At 43.0% G+C, this 16,726-nt stretch overlaps 1 protein-coding gene across 2 annotated transcripts in view; it reads right to left on the bottom strand.

The window, feature by feature from the left end:
• Positions 1 to 13,120: 13,120 nt before the first annotated feature.
• The window catches only part of Atp7a (ATPase copper transporting alpha), a 112,032-nt gene continuing 108,426 nt past the window's right edge, over positions 13,121 to 16,726 (bottom strand). For both annotated transcript variants that reach the window (XM_036175051.1, XM_036175052.1), the window contains one exon: positions 13,121 to 16,020. In XM_036175051.1, coding sequence (XP_036030944.1) covers positions 15,744 to 16,020 — 277 coding nt within the window. In that variant the 3' untranslated portion in view covers positions 13,121 to 15,743. The remainder of the gene's footprint in view (positions 16,021 to 16,726) is intronic.

The raw sequence follows: 16,726 nt of genomic DNA, 5'->3' as shown, positions 1-16,726 counted from the left end.
GGACCCAGCCCACTGTAGGTGGTACCATCCCTAAACTAGTGTCCTGGGCTGTATACAGCTAATCATGAACTTGTGAACGGGCAAGCAAACAGCATTCAGCCATGGTTTCTGTTTTCAAATTCCTGATTTGAGTTCCAGTCCTAATTCCTGCCCTGACTTCTTTCAATGATGAATTGTGACCTGGAAGTGTAGAATTCATTAAACCCTTTCCTTCCCAAGTTGCTTTTAGTCATGGTGTTTATCACAGCAACACAAAACAAAATAGGATGATTAGTATCAAAAATGAAATGAAAACAAGGCTATGGCTCATAAGGAGCCACACGTCCTTGAGGAGTTACATGTGATTAGTGGTTGCTGGGAGAATGGAGTCATATTCCTCAGTGGTGTAGGCACTGGTAAGTTGTTCTTGCTCAAGCAGACAACCCTCTACCCATGCTCATGAATGCAGCATTAATTAAATGCAGTGGGACACAGTGAAAAAAAGATAAGAGGTGCTGAAGAGATGGGTTAGTGGTTAAAAGCACTTCCTGTACTTCCAGCGAACCTGAGTTAAGTTCTCAGTACCAATACCAGGTTGCTCACTGTCTTAGTCAGAGTTCCTATTGCTGTGAATATATACCATGACCACAGCAACTCTTATAAAGGAAAACATTTAATGGAGGGGCTTACAGTTAAGAGTTTCAGTCCAAGCCGGGTGGTGGTAGCGCATGTCTTTAATCCCAGCACTCAGGAGGCAGAGGCATGCAGATCTCTGTGAGGCCAGTCTGGGCTATAGAGTGAGTTCCAGGAAAGGTGCCAAAGCTACATTGAGAAACCCTATGGGGGGGGGCAAAAATCAGTAAGAGGTTCAGTCCATTATTATCATGGTAGGACATGGCAGCATGTAGGCAGACATGGTGCTGGAGAAGTAGCTGAGAGTCCTATGTCTTGGGCAGGAAACAGGAAGTGAACTGAGACACTGGGTGGTATCTTCAGTATAGGAGACCTTAAAGCCCACCCCCACAGTGATACATTTCCTCTAACAAGGCCACACCTACTCCAACAAGGCCACACCTCCTAATAATGTCACGGGGCAATCTTCTTTCCAACCAACACACTCACAATCCCCTGTAACTCCAGCTCCAGAGAATCCAATGCTCTATTCTGCCCTCCTAGGACACCCACATATACATGCATAAACACAGGTATAGACATAGACACACAAACTGAAACAAATCTCTAAAAAATAAGGTAGAAAAGGAACTTGTTTGAAAAAGAAGGTATGTGGCGGGAAGGGTAGCAGATAAGAGTGAATGATGTAGGAATATGACGAGAGAGAGAGAGAGAGAGAGAGAGAGAGAGAGAGAGAGAGAGAGGTGAATTTGTGAAAGAATAAAGTAAAATAAAAGCAATGATATGATTTTTAATGAAACTGATGCATTTTTATTTCTCAGAAAGTATTAGCAGAATGCCTAGTCTGAAGTTTTGATGGAAAGACAAGAATTGGTTGGAGATATGGAATAGGCCAGAGCCTTGGAAAAACATGACTATATTATTTTAAGCTCGAAATTCAAAGAAAGTAACACTGATCCTCTTTTTTTTCTCCTTTTTTATTTATTATATTTGTGTTTTAATTTTATACATCAGCCATGGGTTCCCCTGTCTCCCCCCTCCCGCCCCCATCCCCACCTTTCCCCCAGCCCCTCCTCTCCATTCCCATCTCCTCCAGGGCCAAGACTCCCCTGGGGATTCATTTAAACCTGGTGGGTTCAGTACAGACAGGTCCAGTCCCCTCCTTCCAGGCTGAGCAGAGTGTCCCTGTGTAAGCACAAGGTTCCAAACAGCCAGCTCATGCACTAAGGATAGGTCCGGGTCCCATTGCCTGGATGCCTCCCAAATAGTTCAAGCTATTCAATTGTCTCACTTATCCAGAGGGCCTGATCAAGTTGGGGGCTCCACAGCTTTTCGTGAAACCGAATAATGCTCAACTGAATCACCAATGGGTTAAGGAAGAAATAAAGAAATTAAAGACTTCCTAGAGATCAATGAAAATGAATACATCACATACCCAAACTTATGGGACACTATGAAAGCAGTGCTAAGAGGGAAATTCACTGATCCTCTTATATGTGAAGCTTCAATATTATGAAAACACACTTCAAAAAAATTAGGAAAAATGGGGCAGGAGAGGTGGCTGAGCAGTTAAGAGCATATACTGCTCTTCCAGAGGACCTGAGGTCAATTCTTAGCATTTATGTCATGTGGCTCACAACTTCCCGTGACTCCAGCTTTAAGGGGATCTGACATCTCTGGCCTCTGTGGGCACCTGCACATGTGTACACACACACAATTAAAAATAATAAAATAGAGCTGGGTATGGTGTGTGTATCTTTAATCCCAGTGCTTGGGAGGCAGAGGCAGGTGGATCTCTGAGTTTGAGACCAGCCTGGTCTACAGAGCAAGTTTCAGGATAGCCAGGGCTACATAGAGAAACCCTATCTCAAAAAACAAAAATAATAATAACAATAATCATCATCACCATCATCATCTTCTTCAAAAAACATAGGAAAAAAACTTAGTATCATCTCCTAACTAAGGTGTGTAAAAAAGGGATACAATCCTCAAAGAAGGTGAAGATTGGAAAGAATATTTACAAAAAAGAAAGTGAAGAATAAAGAACCTATGATCTAGAAGACAAAATAAAAAATGACTCTGAGGACAGCCTGATAAATTTGCTTCCACAAAAAAAAAAAAAAAAAAAGAATGGCAAGAGGGTTGGGGATTTAGCTCAGTGGTAGAGCACTTGCCTAGCAAGCGCAAGGCCCTGGGTTTGATCCTCAGCTCAAAAAAAAATTTTTTTTGCTTCCACGTGTGATTCTGTCAAGTCAATGGGGGAAAATCTGAGAACGGAAAGTGGAGAGAAGCATGTAGCCTCCAGCAAATAAAAGAGAGACACAGATACACTTGTTCGTTACTGAAAACAAAACAAAATAACGAGGCGCTTTCCTCTGGAATGTGAGATACCAGGAAAAGGACATAGATGGTACACTGTTGTCCGCAACAGGAAAAAAAAAAAGTGCCTCATTCCTATTTCGTCTGCTTTTTTCTGTCAAAATGAATGGATTTCTCGAGGAAACAGACATGAAACTGCAGTAGTTTGCAGCAAAGACAGGGGCTGCCTTGACAATCAACGGAGCAGAGTGGGAAATGTTGACTTGAAGCAGTTTCTGGCAAAATTCAGAATGGGTCATTTAAAAGAAAGACTTGAAGTGAGCAGCTTGTCAAGATGTCCTCATAGTGGCTCACTCTGGAAAGCCTCTGCTAGCTACAGATCTTCACTCCCAGCTCTTCTAAGCAGCTTCTGGCAGTGCTGGGGACGGTCCTTAAACAGGCTGGTGCTCCACTGCTGAGCCACACCCTCAGCCTCTAAAAGAGCAATATTGTGAGTATGAAGACAAAAAAACTCGCCCATCCACTTTCCACCCTGGAAAGACTGCACAGTTTAATCAGGGTAAATTTAAAGGAGCGAACCTCATCATTCCATGAACTATGTGTCAGCTATGCTGGAGATCAACAGGAAGTCATCTCTGGCTTCCAAAGGTAGTTTGCTGTCCCGCTCAATCACTGTCTGTCTTGTCCCCTTGAGACTCTCTCACCTAACTTGGAGCTAGGCTGGTGGTCCCAACAATCCTCCTGTCTCTGCCTCCCCAGCCCTGGGGCTACAGACATGCATGGCCACATCCAGCTTTTTAGGTAGGTGCTAAGGATTTGAACTCAAGGTTCTCATGATTGTACAGCAAGCACTCTTACCATTGGGCTATCCACCCAGCTGCAGAACTACATTTTAAAATGAACTTTATCAAAGTTGGTTTTTCATAAAGTCGGGATGTTAAGAGGCTATGGCAGTCACATAACCCGAAGAGGGAGGGCCCAGGTGAATAGTGTGCCTTTTAAGAGATCTAGGAAGTGGGGCAGGCACGAAACGTAGTTTCAAATGAGTTGCCATGTGAGAGAACTTACTTATTCTCTGCTCAGAGATTAGACTACTTAACAAAGTCAGAGATATAGGAACGAGGTAGAAGAAGATGAAAGTAACTTTAATCTTATCTTTACCTGGGTCAGCCATTGGAAAAGAGCAAGCTCCACTAGTATTTTCCATGACCTCAACCACACTTTGTGAGCAAACATGACAATCAAATCATATATTGAGAGCCTAGAAGACTTCAGGTCTCTGCCATTTCCCCAGTATATATGCATATAACCACCATTTTGTTTTTATTCATTTTTATTTATTCTTCTTTCATACAATACATTCCAACCTCAGTTTCCCCTCCCTCCACTCCTCCTCCACTTCCCTTCAGAAAAGGGCAGACCTCCCAGGGATATCAACCAAACATGGCCTAACAAGCTACAATAAGACTAGACACAAACCCTCATATCAAGGCTGGATGAGGCAACCCAGGAGGAAGAAAAGGGTCCCAAGAGCAGGCAAAAGAATCAGATACACCCCCACTGTTAGGAGTCCCACAAAAACCCCAAGCTACACAACTGTAGCATTTATGCACTGAACTAGTGCAGACCCATGCAGGCTCCCTGATTGTCACTTCAGTCCCTGTGAGCCCTGGTTAGTTGATTCTGTGGGCCATGTTCTCCTGGTGTCTTCAACCCCCCTGGCTCCTACAACCCCCTCCCCCACCTCTTCTGCTGTGTTCCCAAGCTCCACCTAATGTTTGGCTGTGGATCTCTATATCTGCTCCCATCAGCTGCTAGAGGAAGCCTCTCTGATGACGATCCCTAACATATATTTTATTATTCTGCTATGTCAAAGGATAAGATTGTGAGTTCCTCATTTCTCAGCTCACTTCCCTGTTCCCTGGCCATTCTCAAGGTTAAAAGTCCATATCTAATGGTGAGAAGCAGACTCTGATGGGCAGGCACTTGGATCTTAGACTGGCCAGAAGAAGGGAGCTTCTAAAGGTCACTTTCACACAGCCCCTGCAGATGGTGAGCTTGGAGCAACAAGCAGGAAGGCCAATACATCCAAGAGCAGCCTGCTGCAAAAGCATCCATCTGCTGATAAGCAAGGATAGTGGAGATGACAGGTTAAGCCTGTAGCTGGAGCAAATACGACTTTCTTCCCACGAAGCTTTGACAGGAAGTTCTATGACTCATGGTATACTCATCTCGACCACATCTCCTGCACATCCCCAAAGCACAGATAAAGGATATTGATTCTGAATCTGCACCTATACAACTTGCTGGCTGCCTGGTTTGTTTCCTTCAGAAGAGTTGGCTTGTACCTAAAAGCATAACTTCTTTTCAAATATTTTTGTGGACAGAGTTGGGCTTTTATGGTGCTGGGGATCAAACTGTAGGCCTTATCATATTAAGTGTGTGCTCTTCCTTAGCAACATTCCCCACCCCCAACTGTGCTACTTTTCTAAAGCAAAAGCTGCAGCTTACCAAGCCAATGCCTTTCAGAGGGTGATGATCTGTGGGTGAGGATTGTCTCTGGAGTAAAAAAATTAGTGGCTGCTAAATTTCACTATGTCAGTCACTCAGCCACCCGGAAAAAGCACTTGTGCTGAGCTTTGGTTGTGTGTAAAAGAAAAATCTCAAAGGACACTATCTCAGTTAGGGTTTCGATTGCTGTGAAGAGATACCATGATCTCGGCAACTTGGATAAAGGAAAACATTTAACTGGGGCTGGCTTACAGTTTAGATGTATAGCCCCCCCCCCCTTTTTTTTGTCATGGCAGGAAGCATGGCATGGCAAGCAGACATGGTGCTGAAGGAGAAGCTGCGAGTCCTACATCTGAATCCACAGGCAGCAGGCAGAGACTGCCTTACTGTGTCTGTGTTATTTTAACTTTGACACAGTGCCTGTGCCTTAATCTACCGCTACCTCAGCCAGCAATTGCAAGTCCCAAGTTACCAGCCTGTTTCTCTAGCAGTGGCCTCACTGCTTAGGCTGCAGTTGTGGGAGAATTCTGCTCCTGCAGGCATCAGCCCTGTGGTTGTTGCTAAAGGTAACTTTAACTAAATCTCTATCATTCTAATTATGAATAAGACTCAAGATTCAAAGGCTGGGGTGAAAACCTGTGCGCTCAGAGAAGCTGAATAGCAACTAGCTAACCTGTCCTTGCTAGCATCCACAAAACACCTGTGCTTCTGCTCTGCCAAACCAGAAAAAGCTGCACTATTCCAAACCCCACCCAATTACTTCCTGTGTGTGTGTCTCTCTCTCCTGTATGCCCTCTGAGACTCTATGATTACTTTCTCTCAACTAGTTTCTAATGCACCCTCCTGACCCAAGGTTAATTTTATTTAATTAACACAAATGCAAACTTGGGTTTCACAGTGTGATCTAATATCCCCCAATGGGCCTGGCTTGAGCACCTGACACCTTAAAGTCCACCCCTAGTGACTCACTTCCTCCAACAAATCCATACCTACTCCAACAAGGCCACACCTCATAATAGTGCCACTCCCTATGAGCCTATGGGGATCATTTCCTTTCAAACCACCACAGACACCTACCAAACATTACCATAAGTTGTCCCTAAGTGAATAATTATAGAAGATTTCATTTAGGAAAAGAAAAACAAAAAAAGCATCACTTATTTAAATGTCACATTGAAATATGAAAATCTTCCAATGGAAGATTTTTCTCTTCCATTTTGTCTCTCTTGAGATTGGCTTTCTTTCCTGAAGAGAAATGTGTGTGCTTAAACTGCTCTGAGGCCAGGGTGCTAAGGAGAAATGTGACAGGCACCATCTCTCCAGCTGCTGTGGGTGGCTGAGGGAGAAAGGAAGGTGGCGCCTTCATCACAGGTCTGCATTTGCACATGATCTAGCCTTAACACAGTCTGTTAGAGGGGCTTTAGTGGTGGCTGATGAGCTGTGGGCCCAGGTGCCACATACACCAAGGTGAGCCAGGGGTCAGCAACAATGTGAAATCCACCTTGGTGCTTCTGGCAAGTCACGGACTTTCCCAGAATGGATAGATAGATAGATAGATAGATAGATGATAGATAGATCGATCACCGTGGAGATGTTGCTTCACTTCTGCTTTTCAAATCTCTTGCAAAATGAGTTTTGTGGCTAATACTGACATACAATGGGACACAATTCTATGAACTATAGTTCCTGTTTACCAAAACTGGTGCAGTAAAAAGTCATCACAAGTATGAACTGAGAAACTTAGTTTCCTTTAGCTATGAGCTGCAGATTACTTGGATTAGGCAGGGGAGGGGGCAGAAATATTAAAGCAGCCAAGCCCAATGGCTCATGCCTCTAGTTGAAACTGCTCAGAATTCACGGATACACATGTCATCGGGGATTCTGTTAACTGAAACAGGAGGATCTCAAGTTTAGGTGATCCTCAGAACAAAAATGATGAAGGGTCAGCGACGTAGCTCAGTCTTCAAGGATTTTCTAAGTGCCAGATTTTCAGTGTCCATAGGTTCAGTCTGTGAATATCTTAAATAGCAACTCCAGTATTCCATATCCCCTTCTCTGTTCATTTTTCCCCATGGTGGTTGCTATAGTTTGTACCTAAAATGTTCTCCTAGGCAGAGTTTTCTGCCCAAGCACTACCAGGCTGGAAAAAGAGCAGCTGGAGGCTTACAAAGACCACTAGAATAACCGGAATTGTGGGTACTTTTTGACAGCTATTCCCTGATTGGCAGGGCGCAGTAAGATAATCAGCCAATCAGTGTTCCTCAAAAATTGGACAGTTCGCCAGGCGGTGGTGGTGCACGCCTGTAATCCCGGCACTCGGGAGGCAGAGGCAGGTGGATCTCTGTGAGTTCAAGGCCAGCCTGGGCTACAGAGTGAGTTCCAGGAAAGGCACAAAGCTACACAGAGAAACCCTGTCTCGAAAAACCAAAAAATATATATATATAATCATTTGTTTATCATTTGTCTTACTACACCAGAATCTAAGACCCCAGGGGGCAATGCTTTTTTTTTTTTTTTTAATGTTTTGTGCTCTAATGTATGATTAACATTTGGAACAGTAAGTGCTTCTTACACGACATTCAATATTTATTGAATGAATGAAAGAATAAAGAACCTTCATTTTAACAAATATCTGGGCAAATTTTAAATGTAAATTCTACCCAGAACGCATAGGAGAGAGGGAGAAAGACAAATAGCTACTACTGAAGGTGGGTCCTTGACAGATTTATAAGTATTTCCAATTCAACCAAGACAAAGAGATAGTGTTGTAATGTACTAACTGCATTTTTGTGGGTGTCTTTTTTTTGGAGAAAGGAAGAGGGTCTTAAGCATCTTAAAATCTGGTCCTCCTGTTTTGACGTCCTGGCTGCTAAAGTTCATGCTTACACAAGTCATCTGGGACTCTGTCAACAGGCAGGTTCTGGTTTATTCAGTCTGGGGTGGGGCTTGAGAACTTGAATTTCTCACAAGCCCCCAGGTGATGTCTAGCACCTGGGTACGCCCTGGGAGTAGCAAGACTTGAAGGATTTCTTATAATTATTGTGTGTGTGTGTGTGTGTGTGTGTGTGTGTGTGTGTTTTGCATACATGCTACAGCATTCACATTGAGGTCAGGGGACAAAATTGGAGTAGGTTTTCTCTTTCCACCTGTATGTGGGCTCCAAGATTGAAAACTCAGGTCATGAGGCTTGTGCAGCAAGTGCCTTTACCCACTGAGCTACCTGAGCTGCCGAGGAGGCGGAGCCCAAATGGAACCAGTGCTATTAGCTCACACATCTCTAGTTGCCTTTATTTCTCCCTGAAGTCAGGCCATGTCCCTTGCAAATCTCTCCATGGAGTTGACATGCAGGTGTGCTAGAACTCCAAAGTTCTCACAGAGTTGATTTTTCTCAGTTTTGCTCATGGCCACAAGGCCTGGCCAACTTTCCCTACTGCTCAGACAGACCCAAGACAGACTTGAATTGTAGCTAGATTTTATCTATGATTTCTTGACTTCTATCATGAAGTCAGGGTTATCTAGCATGGAACTGAACTCACCGACCATGAAAACTGCTAAGAGCATGAAATGCCTCTTTGCTCTCTGGAATCAGAACTGCTTTCTCTCTTCATGATGTCATTGTGCTGCCACCAGGCGGTGGTGGCACATGCCTTTAATCCCAGCTCTCGGGAGGCAGAGGCAGGAGGATCTCTGTGAGGTTTACTAGCCTGGTCTACAGAGTGAGATCCAGGACAGGCTCCAAAGCTACACAGAGAAACCCTGTCTCGAAAAACAAAACAAAACAAAAGTTGTGACCTTAAATATAGAAATGTATTCTGCTACAGTTCAACGTGGCAGTATTATTTTAGTGCAACTGGCACATATTATGGTAAAAATTATGGCGGAAAGGGGAAGGCTAACCATGTTAAATTTAAGCACCCAAAAATGCATGACTGCTGTTGGGAGTATGTGGGGCAAGGATACTGGCATTTGTGGTGCCCCTTAAATCCCACTATAGGAAGGTTTCTTAAAGGCAAGGGAAGCTCTTTGTGATGTACAGAATTAACAACTCTAATAGCTCCATACCAACAAAGGACCTACACCCCAAGTGGCATGGCCAGTTTCTCTTTCCTTGTGCTCAGGCCAAGGAAGGAACAGAAACCACTGTGTTTTTTGCAATACCCCTTCCAGTGAGTCTCTCTTAGCGAAGATCACACCCACACTCTAGGGTGTGTCTTCCTTTCTTCTGGGGTGCCTCTCTTTCTCATAACTCTCATGCTTAAAATCTATTTGAAATCATCTTTAATAAACACCAACTCTGCCTCATAAAAGAAGAACATCACTCCCATTCTTGGTAAGCCTTACAACTCCATAAGGTAGACAGTATTGTTCTCATTTTGTACTTGAGGGAACTGACTTTCAGGCAGTGGTGGTGGTGTGTGTGTGTTTTCAAAACTCCAAATTTCTTCATTGCCAAGTATAATCAAATATAATAGAAAAGCTGGGGTTAACTCAGTCCATTCTAAAGGACCAGTGACTTTAAGAGCTTGCCAGGGGTGTGTGTTTTCAAAACTCTGAATTAGGTGATGGTTACCATGGTAGGGGACATAGGGGACACACTATGGACCCAAGGAGGTTCTAATCTCCAGTAGCTATGACTTTGGTACCTTTGGTAGAAAAGGGATTTTGCAGCTATGATTAAGTTGAAGATCTGGGGTTGAAGATCTGGCCTGAGGGAATCACCCTGGATAATCTGTGTAGACCCAAAGCAATCTCACAAGTCATTGGAAGAGGAGCCAGAAAGTTAGAGATAACAATATAAAATATGGCTGTGGGAATAGAAGATGGATCAGTACAGTAATATAGCCATAGACCAAGGAACGCAGGCAGCTTTTGGAAGCCAAAATCCCTCAAGACACTTTCAGAGCCTCTCAAGAAAGCACAACTTTACTAACACTGGTTTTATCCCTGTCACCATTTTTGGACTTTGGATCTTCTAGATTGTAACTTTATCGAGACAAGATCTCATGCTGTAGCCCAAGCTGGCGTATAACTTAATATGTAACTCCAGCTACTCAAACATATGACAGTTCTCCTGCCTCTGCCTCTTGAGTGCTGTAATAACAGGTGTGAGCCACCATGCCATGCCCAGCTAGATCATTGGACATACCAGCCCCATATAATTTCTTCTACAGGCAAGACCTGCTTTTCATTTCAGTAGTTACAGTCATCTGGATTGAAGAGCATGCTTTTTAAATGAATTGCAAACACACCTGGCAAGCTCTAAAAGTCACTGGTCCTTTAGAATGGACTGAGTTAACCCCAGCTTTTCTATTATACTTGATTACACTTGGCAATGAAGAAATTCGGAGTTTTGATTGGGTGAGGACAGCACTTCAGTTTACAGATCAGAAGTTTACAGATTCAGTTTACAGAAATCAGCCTTGGATTTCTGAGGAGCACAGAGGGTGGTGACAATTAAAATTGTGAAGCCACTTGAGGACAACAGGTCCCAAATGCCAAAGGCTGCTCAGTTGATTTCAGACTTCACCCAGGAGATACCGACTGCACAGAAATGGTCATGTCTTTCAGCTGCTTGTGACTAGCGCTGCTGTTATTAAGGTCTTTGATCCTGGCCAAGAGCTTTCCCTTTCAGTCAGTACATGCCTTTACATGCAGAGGCAGCTGGATCTCTGTGGCCAAGCATGGTTGACCTGGAGAGTTCCAGGCCAGCCAAGGCTACATATTCAGAGAGGCCTGTCTCAAAACAAACAAACAAACAAAGGCACGTTCCCTTCTGTAACTCCCTAGCAATCCATGATCTATGTCCACAAACGGAGAGAAAAGCGAACAGCAAGGCTGGTAGGTCCTCGTCAAAGTGGAGAGCCAACTCTTCTTCTCAGTCTCTACCCTCGGTCTATGAGGGAGGACCTTTGGGTCTTAACCCAGCATTTCCAGCACAAAGGCTCCTTCACTTTGGGAGATCTGGAAGGTTTTGCAACCTCATTGACTGCACTGCTGCTCTCACGGCACAGCCTTCTCAATCAGGTAGAAAAGGGATGGGAAATTCGAACGGAAGAGTAAAATCTCACTGGTGGTGGTGACTCACGCCTTTAATCCCAGCACTTAGGAGGCAGAGGCAGGCGGATCTAGAGTGAGTTCTAGGACAGTCAGGGCTGTTACACAGAGAAACCCTGTCTTGAAAACAAAACAAAACAAAAACAAACAAAAAAAGTAAAATCCTGAGATGTCCATTCTGCTGGCCAGCTTCCCTTTCTTAACTGAATTATCCCATGCATTTGATGTGGATGGCAGAAATCAGCTCTCACAAGTGAGTTTAAAAAACAACCTTTTAAATTCATGGGCATGAAGAGTGTGGGAATGGATGTTGGGTGGTGTTGAATACTGTCCTCCAAGCATGGCAGCTGTGACTACTCCAAAGTACCTCAACATCTGGCCAGTCATTCTGTCACAGAAGGGTGGGGCATGTCCTTAGACCCTCATTTCAGCCATTGGCTCCTGCACCTCCCTCCGAACTGTACATGAGTCTGCCCAGCTGCACATGGTGTCAGGAGGTGATAGAGCAGCTGTGCTCTGAGACTTTAATTAGTGAAGCTGTTTGGAGGTCACGCATATGCCTGTAAGTAAGCCCAGTAAACTCACTGGTTCAGCAAGCTTGGGTGCACTCATTACTTTGATCTGTTCTCAGTGCCCTATCAGGAAAAGTCCATGCAGTAAATTGGATCTTCATACCACTCAAGACTCCCCCAGTGAAGAAAAGCTCACTTAGGATAGATATCATATCCAGAATTTCTTAGACATCACAAAGAAGAGGCCATGCCTATTCATGTTTCTAAGTAAGTGACAGTGTCAGATGAGTGGGATCTGAAGGACACCAGACTTTGTCCTCCTAGTGACTGTGCGCAGCCACCTCTGATCTTAGCACACCATGGATTTACAGTTGAAACAACATTCAAAGAAGCGCAAAGAACACAAGGGTAGTGTGGACTGCTGGGAGAGGGAGTCGGGAGATGGAACACAGTGACACTTCACACCACTGTTTTTCTACAACACTCTAATTATAAAGTTGAAGGCACATCTTCGGCAGAATATCAATTCCATGCGCATGAGAAAAACAAACTAGACTATAGCAAACAAATATTGCACAAAGTTGTCCGCTCCTGTTTTGGATACTAACCAAAGTTTTACAATATGTGGTTAAACATTCTTTAAAAACACAAGGTTGAGACACCTGGTTCTGGCTACAAAAGGCATTTATTATCAATGTCATTTAAAAGCTCATGTGATTGAAAATCAGACTTCACGCTTGTTGTTTTATCTGGTTACTCATATCAGACCAAGGGACTTAAGAAAGTCAGTTGGGGATTTAGCTCAGTGGTAGAGCGCTTGCCTAGCAAGCACAAGGCCGTGGGTTCGGTCCTCAGCTCTGGAAAAAAAAAGTCAGTTTAAAAGTTGGCAACGGGGCCAGGCGGTGGTGGTGCACGCCTATAATCCCAGTACTCGGGAGGCAGAGGCAGATGGATCTCTATGAGTTTGAGACCAGCCTGGTCTACAGAGCTAGTCCAGGACAGGCTCCAAAGCTACAGAGAAACCCTGTCTTGGAAAAAAAAAAGTTGGCAATGATTTGGTATAGATCTGTATTTTTATATTTGGTAAAGAAATTGTTTTTTAAATATAGAAAACAAAATAATCCAAAGGAGTGATGTCAGGAATGTATGTTTTTTAAAAGGGAATAACCTGTAACCAGATGCCTCATCCAAAGAAAATAACAAGATAGAGTAAAATAAATTAATATTAAGAAAAATAATTTTAAAACAGAATCCACAAGTAATGGAAAAATCCTCTACTACATCTTTTTGATTTTAAGCTGTGTACAGAAAAGATATGCACACTAACATTTTTGGAAACATCTTGTCTATAGTGCTATTCAAACATTCTGTATATCTGAATGAAGAATAATTTTTTAAAAAATTAAAGCATAATATAAAATTATTTGTTCATAAGGCATCAAATTTAACTTGCTAAAATGTTGATACTAAAATAGGAAAAGCAACATTTCTACTTCACACCGACAACTATACTTTTAAAACTACAATAGGAAATTCTCTAGTTGTGTTTTAATCTTCAAATTCAAAAGGCATCTTTGGATACTGAAGTTAAAGGTGCCCCCTAGCTGAGTCTGCATCAGCACTGGACAACAAAATGTCCACAATGCCTTCTGACCGAGAGAATGGTTGCTGGCTGACAACAGAAGAGCTGCAAAGAAAGGGTAATGAACGTCACAACAGATGCAAATAGAACCCACTTTCCTTCTGTATGCTCGCTCTCCGTGTATGATGTATTTCCACACACATGTGAACACTCACTTACAAAACCTCCTCTTAACAGTAACTCATTACCCAAAGTTAGTGGCCGCATGAAGGCAATGTGCTTGACCCTCTCTCGAAATGAACCCGCTCTCCAAAGGACAGAGCTTCTCTCAGACACATTGTTTTCTGGGAGTGAGAACTGAAATGCTTTTCTCAGTGTCCTATACCATGATGTGGAGGCAAGAGGAGGACTCAGTAGCACATCCATAAGAGAATGAGTAACTGCCTGAGAGCTGGGGGACTTCTATTCTCAATCTGGGTCCAGAGCAAGAAAAATCTATTGTACATCTCTAGTATTAGCTGTTTCTTCTAGGAGTCAGTGAGTTATGTTTGATGGGCCACTAGAATTAAGAAACAAATATTTAAACTCCAGCTCTTAAGATGGCCTAGGGATTGGTCTACAATAGAGTTTAAACATAATGGAACAGGTTTGCCTTTCTAGAATACTAGCACCTTCATCAAAAGTCTCTCTCAGACAGCTGGATAGAAGTTAGGTCTTTTCCAAATCTGGAAAGATAGCACTGAAGAATGTAAACATGTAGGTATGGGAAGGAAGAAGAGAGAAAAGGATGGAGTGGGGAGACCATTCTCCATTTCACTTTAAACTCTGCTCTATAAAAATGACTTTTTATTCAATAGTGACCTAAAAAGGAGAAGTGAACATTTGGGGCAGAAATCATATATCATAGGCATTGTGCTATTGGCTTAAAGTACGGCATGCAAATAAAAGAGCAGGAGTTTGTTTATAAGCACAAATGTTTTGAACAAGAAAAAAAATAACTGACTGTAACAACATATCATGAATTAGGGATATTCTTATTCTATATTACAGTTTGCTGTGTACTTTGATAAAAGCAGCTTTGTATGATAGTATTCTAAAATCATTTTGATAAATTATCTAAAACATAAGAGGTAACTAAATTTTTATTAAATTATAATATACCAGCCAAGTGATTGTATCCTAAAAGAAGAATTTAGTGAACTCAGGTACTTTGATATGGCCCATATGTGTTAAAATAATAGTGTTAATCTTTGACGGATTTTTCAGTGAAAGAGGCTCACATGTGAAGTTTCTAGATGGGGACTGATGGAGAGGCTCCACTCTGAACAAAGCTGGACTCAGCAGAGGAGAACTGAATGCTAGCACAGAGCTTGGGAAACTGAGGGAAGAATGTGAGATTTCTGACAACAGCGGAGAAACAGAAGGGTAGGGAACTCTGCACACCTTAAGGTCTTCTGAGTGAAACAATGAAATAAGAAGAGTTCAGAAAAACTGTCAGTTACAAACATGGTTTGAGACAGAGTCTTAGTGTATATAGCCCAGGATGGCTTTGAACTTGCAGCCCTCCTACCTCATTCCAAGTGATTTTTAGTCAAGGAAAAATCACCTGAACCTGGCTCACTTGAAAGCTGACAAAAAGCCATCCTGGATGCAAGTGTTATGAGGGGAAAGCAAACTCACAATAAATAAGGCACATCCATTTTGAAACAGTTGCAACTGTTCCTTCTAAACTAGATGCTTTGTACAGTGCTTTGAAAGCCATTGCTCCCCAGTGGGGCATGGATACAGGCTCAAGCATATCCTCAGGTTCATGCTCTCAAATCTTCACATTTTTAATCATCCTGTCTTTGGGCACTTCTTTTGGTCAAATAATGATTTGCCATATTAGCAGCAGGTCAGCAATCTCTAACTGTAGAGTTTGTTCTAAACTTGCTGCTCTACCCTCCGCCCCTAGTAAAACAAAAACTGCTGGGAATTTGTTTTGGATAATGCCAGGTTCAGAGCTCCTGTCCTGAGAAAGATACTTTTGCCATTAACACAACTCAGGTAGAATCCTGCACATGAGAGCATGAGACTGACAGAGATCCTTCCATAACAATGTAAGTGCTGTGTCAGTGCACAGGAACTTCAGCTAGCAGCATCCCCCAGGCCTTTTACAGCGTGGTGTCATCATCTTCCCGGAAGTCTCCCACCAGAAGCGAGTGCTTGTCAGGTTCACTGGTAACAACGCTGTTCAGGGAGCGCTTGTCAGACAGTAGTGAGTTTATGGATGCTCTGCTGTAGTTGACAATCCGGTCCAGCAAGCCCAGTCTCGGAGAACTTCTGGAGGCATCGTCTATTCCAACGTGAACACTGATTTCTGAGGGACTCCTCTGTCCTGTGTGGCTTCGGGCACGCAACTCATAATTGTCATAAGTTGGTTTCCTGTAACTGGACATAAGTTTAAAGCAACCAAATGTTAACTAGATGCTTGTTGTGTGCCCAAAGAAAAGGAGATCTGCCCAGTTTGAGGTATGCAAAGGTGGTTACCGCTAAGAAAGTTGCTTGGAATTGACTTCATGGTGTCACAGAAACCAAACTCCCACTTCTCAAAGCTAGTATATGATACTTAACCCCTTTCTGGGCTTATGTCTGTAATACATCCACTACATAAAATGATAACTACTTAGCTTTTGCTTTTGGTTTTGAGACAGGGTCTTTACTATGTAGCTTAGCCTGGAAAATTTGATTCTCTCGCCCCTTCCTCTGAGTGCTGAGAATGCAAGTGTGTACCACCACACACACACACACACATATTTATTAATTATTACCTAATAATTCTTAAGAATTGTTTAAGAGTCTGGAAAGATGACTCAGCAGATGGAATGATTGCTGTACAAGAATGGGAACCCGAATTAGCATCCCCAGCACCCACATGACAGTTGGGTGTGATGGCCTATAATTGTGAGGTGAAGGAGGAAGAACATGGGGACTTGTTTCCAGCCTAGCTGAACTGCCGAGCCCTAGGTTCAGTCAGAGACTCTGCCTCAAAATATAAAGAAAAACAGAAGACACCCCATGTTGACCTCTGACCTCCACACACGTGCACACATGTACATTCTCACACATACACACACACACTTACTTGGGTACACCC

The sequence above is a fragment of the Onychomys torridus genome, chromosome X, assembly GCF_903995425.1.
Source record: "Onychomys torridus chromosome X, mOncTor1.1, whole genome shotgun sequence".
Taxonomy (NCBI): domain Eukaryota; kingdom Metazoa; phylum Chordata; class Mammalia; order Rodentia; family Cricetidae; genus Onychomys; species Onychomys torridus.
Note: the sequence above shows the minus strand (reverse complement) of the source record. Positions and strands in the feature narration are given on the sequence as shown.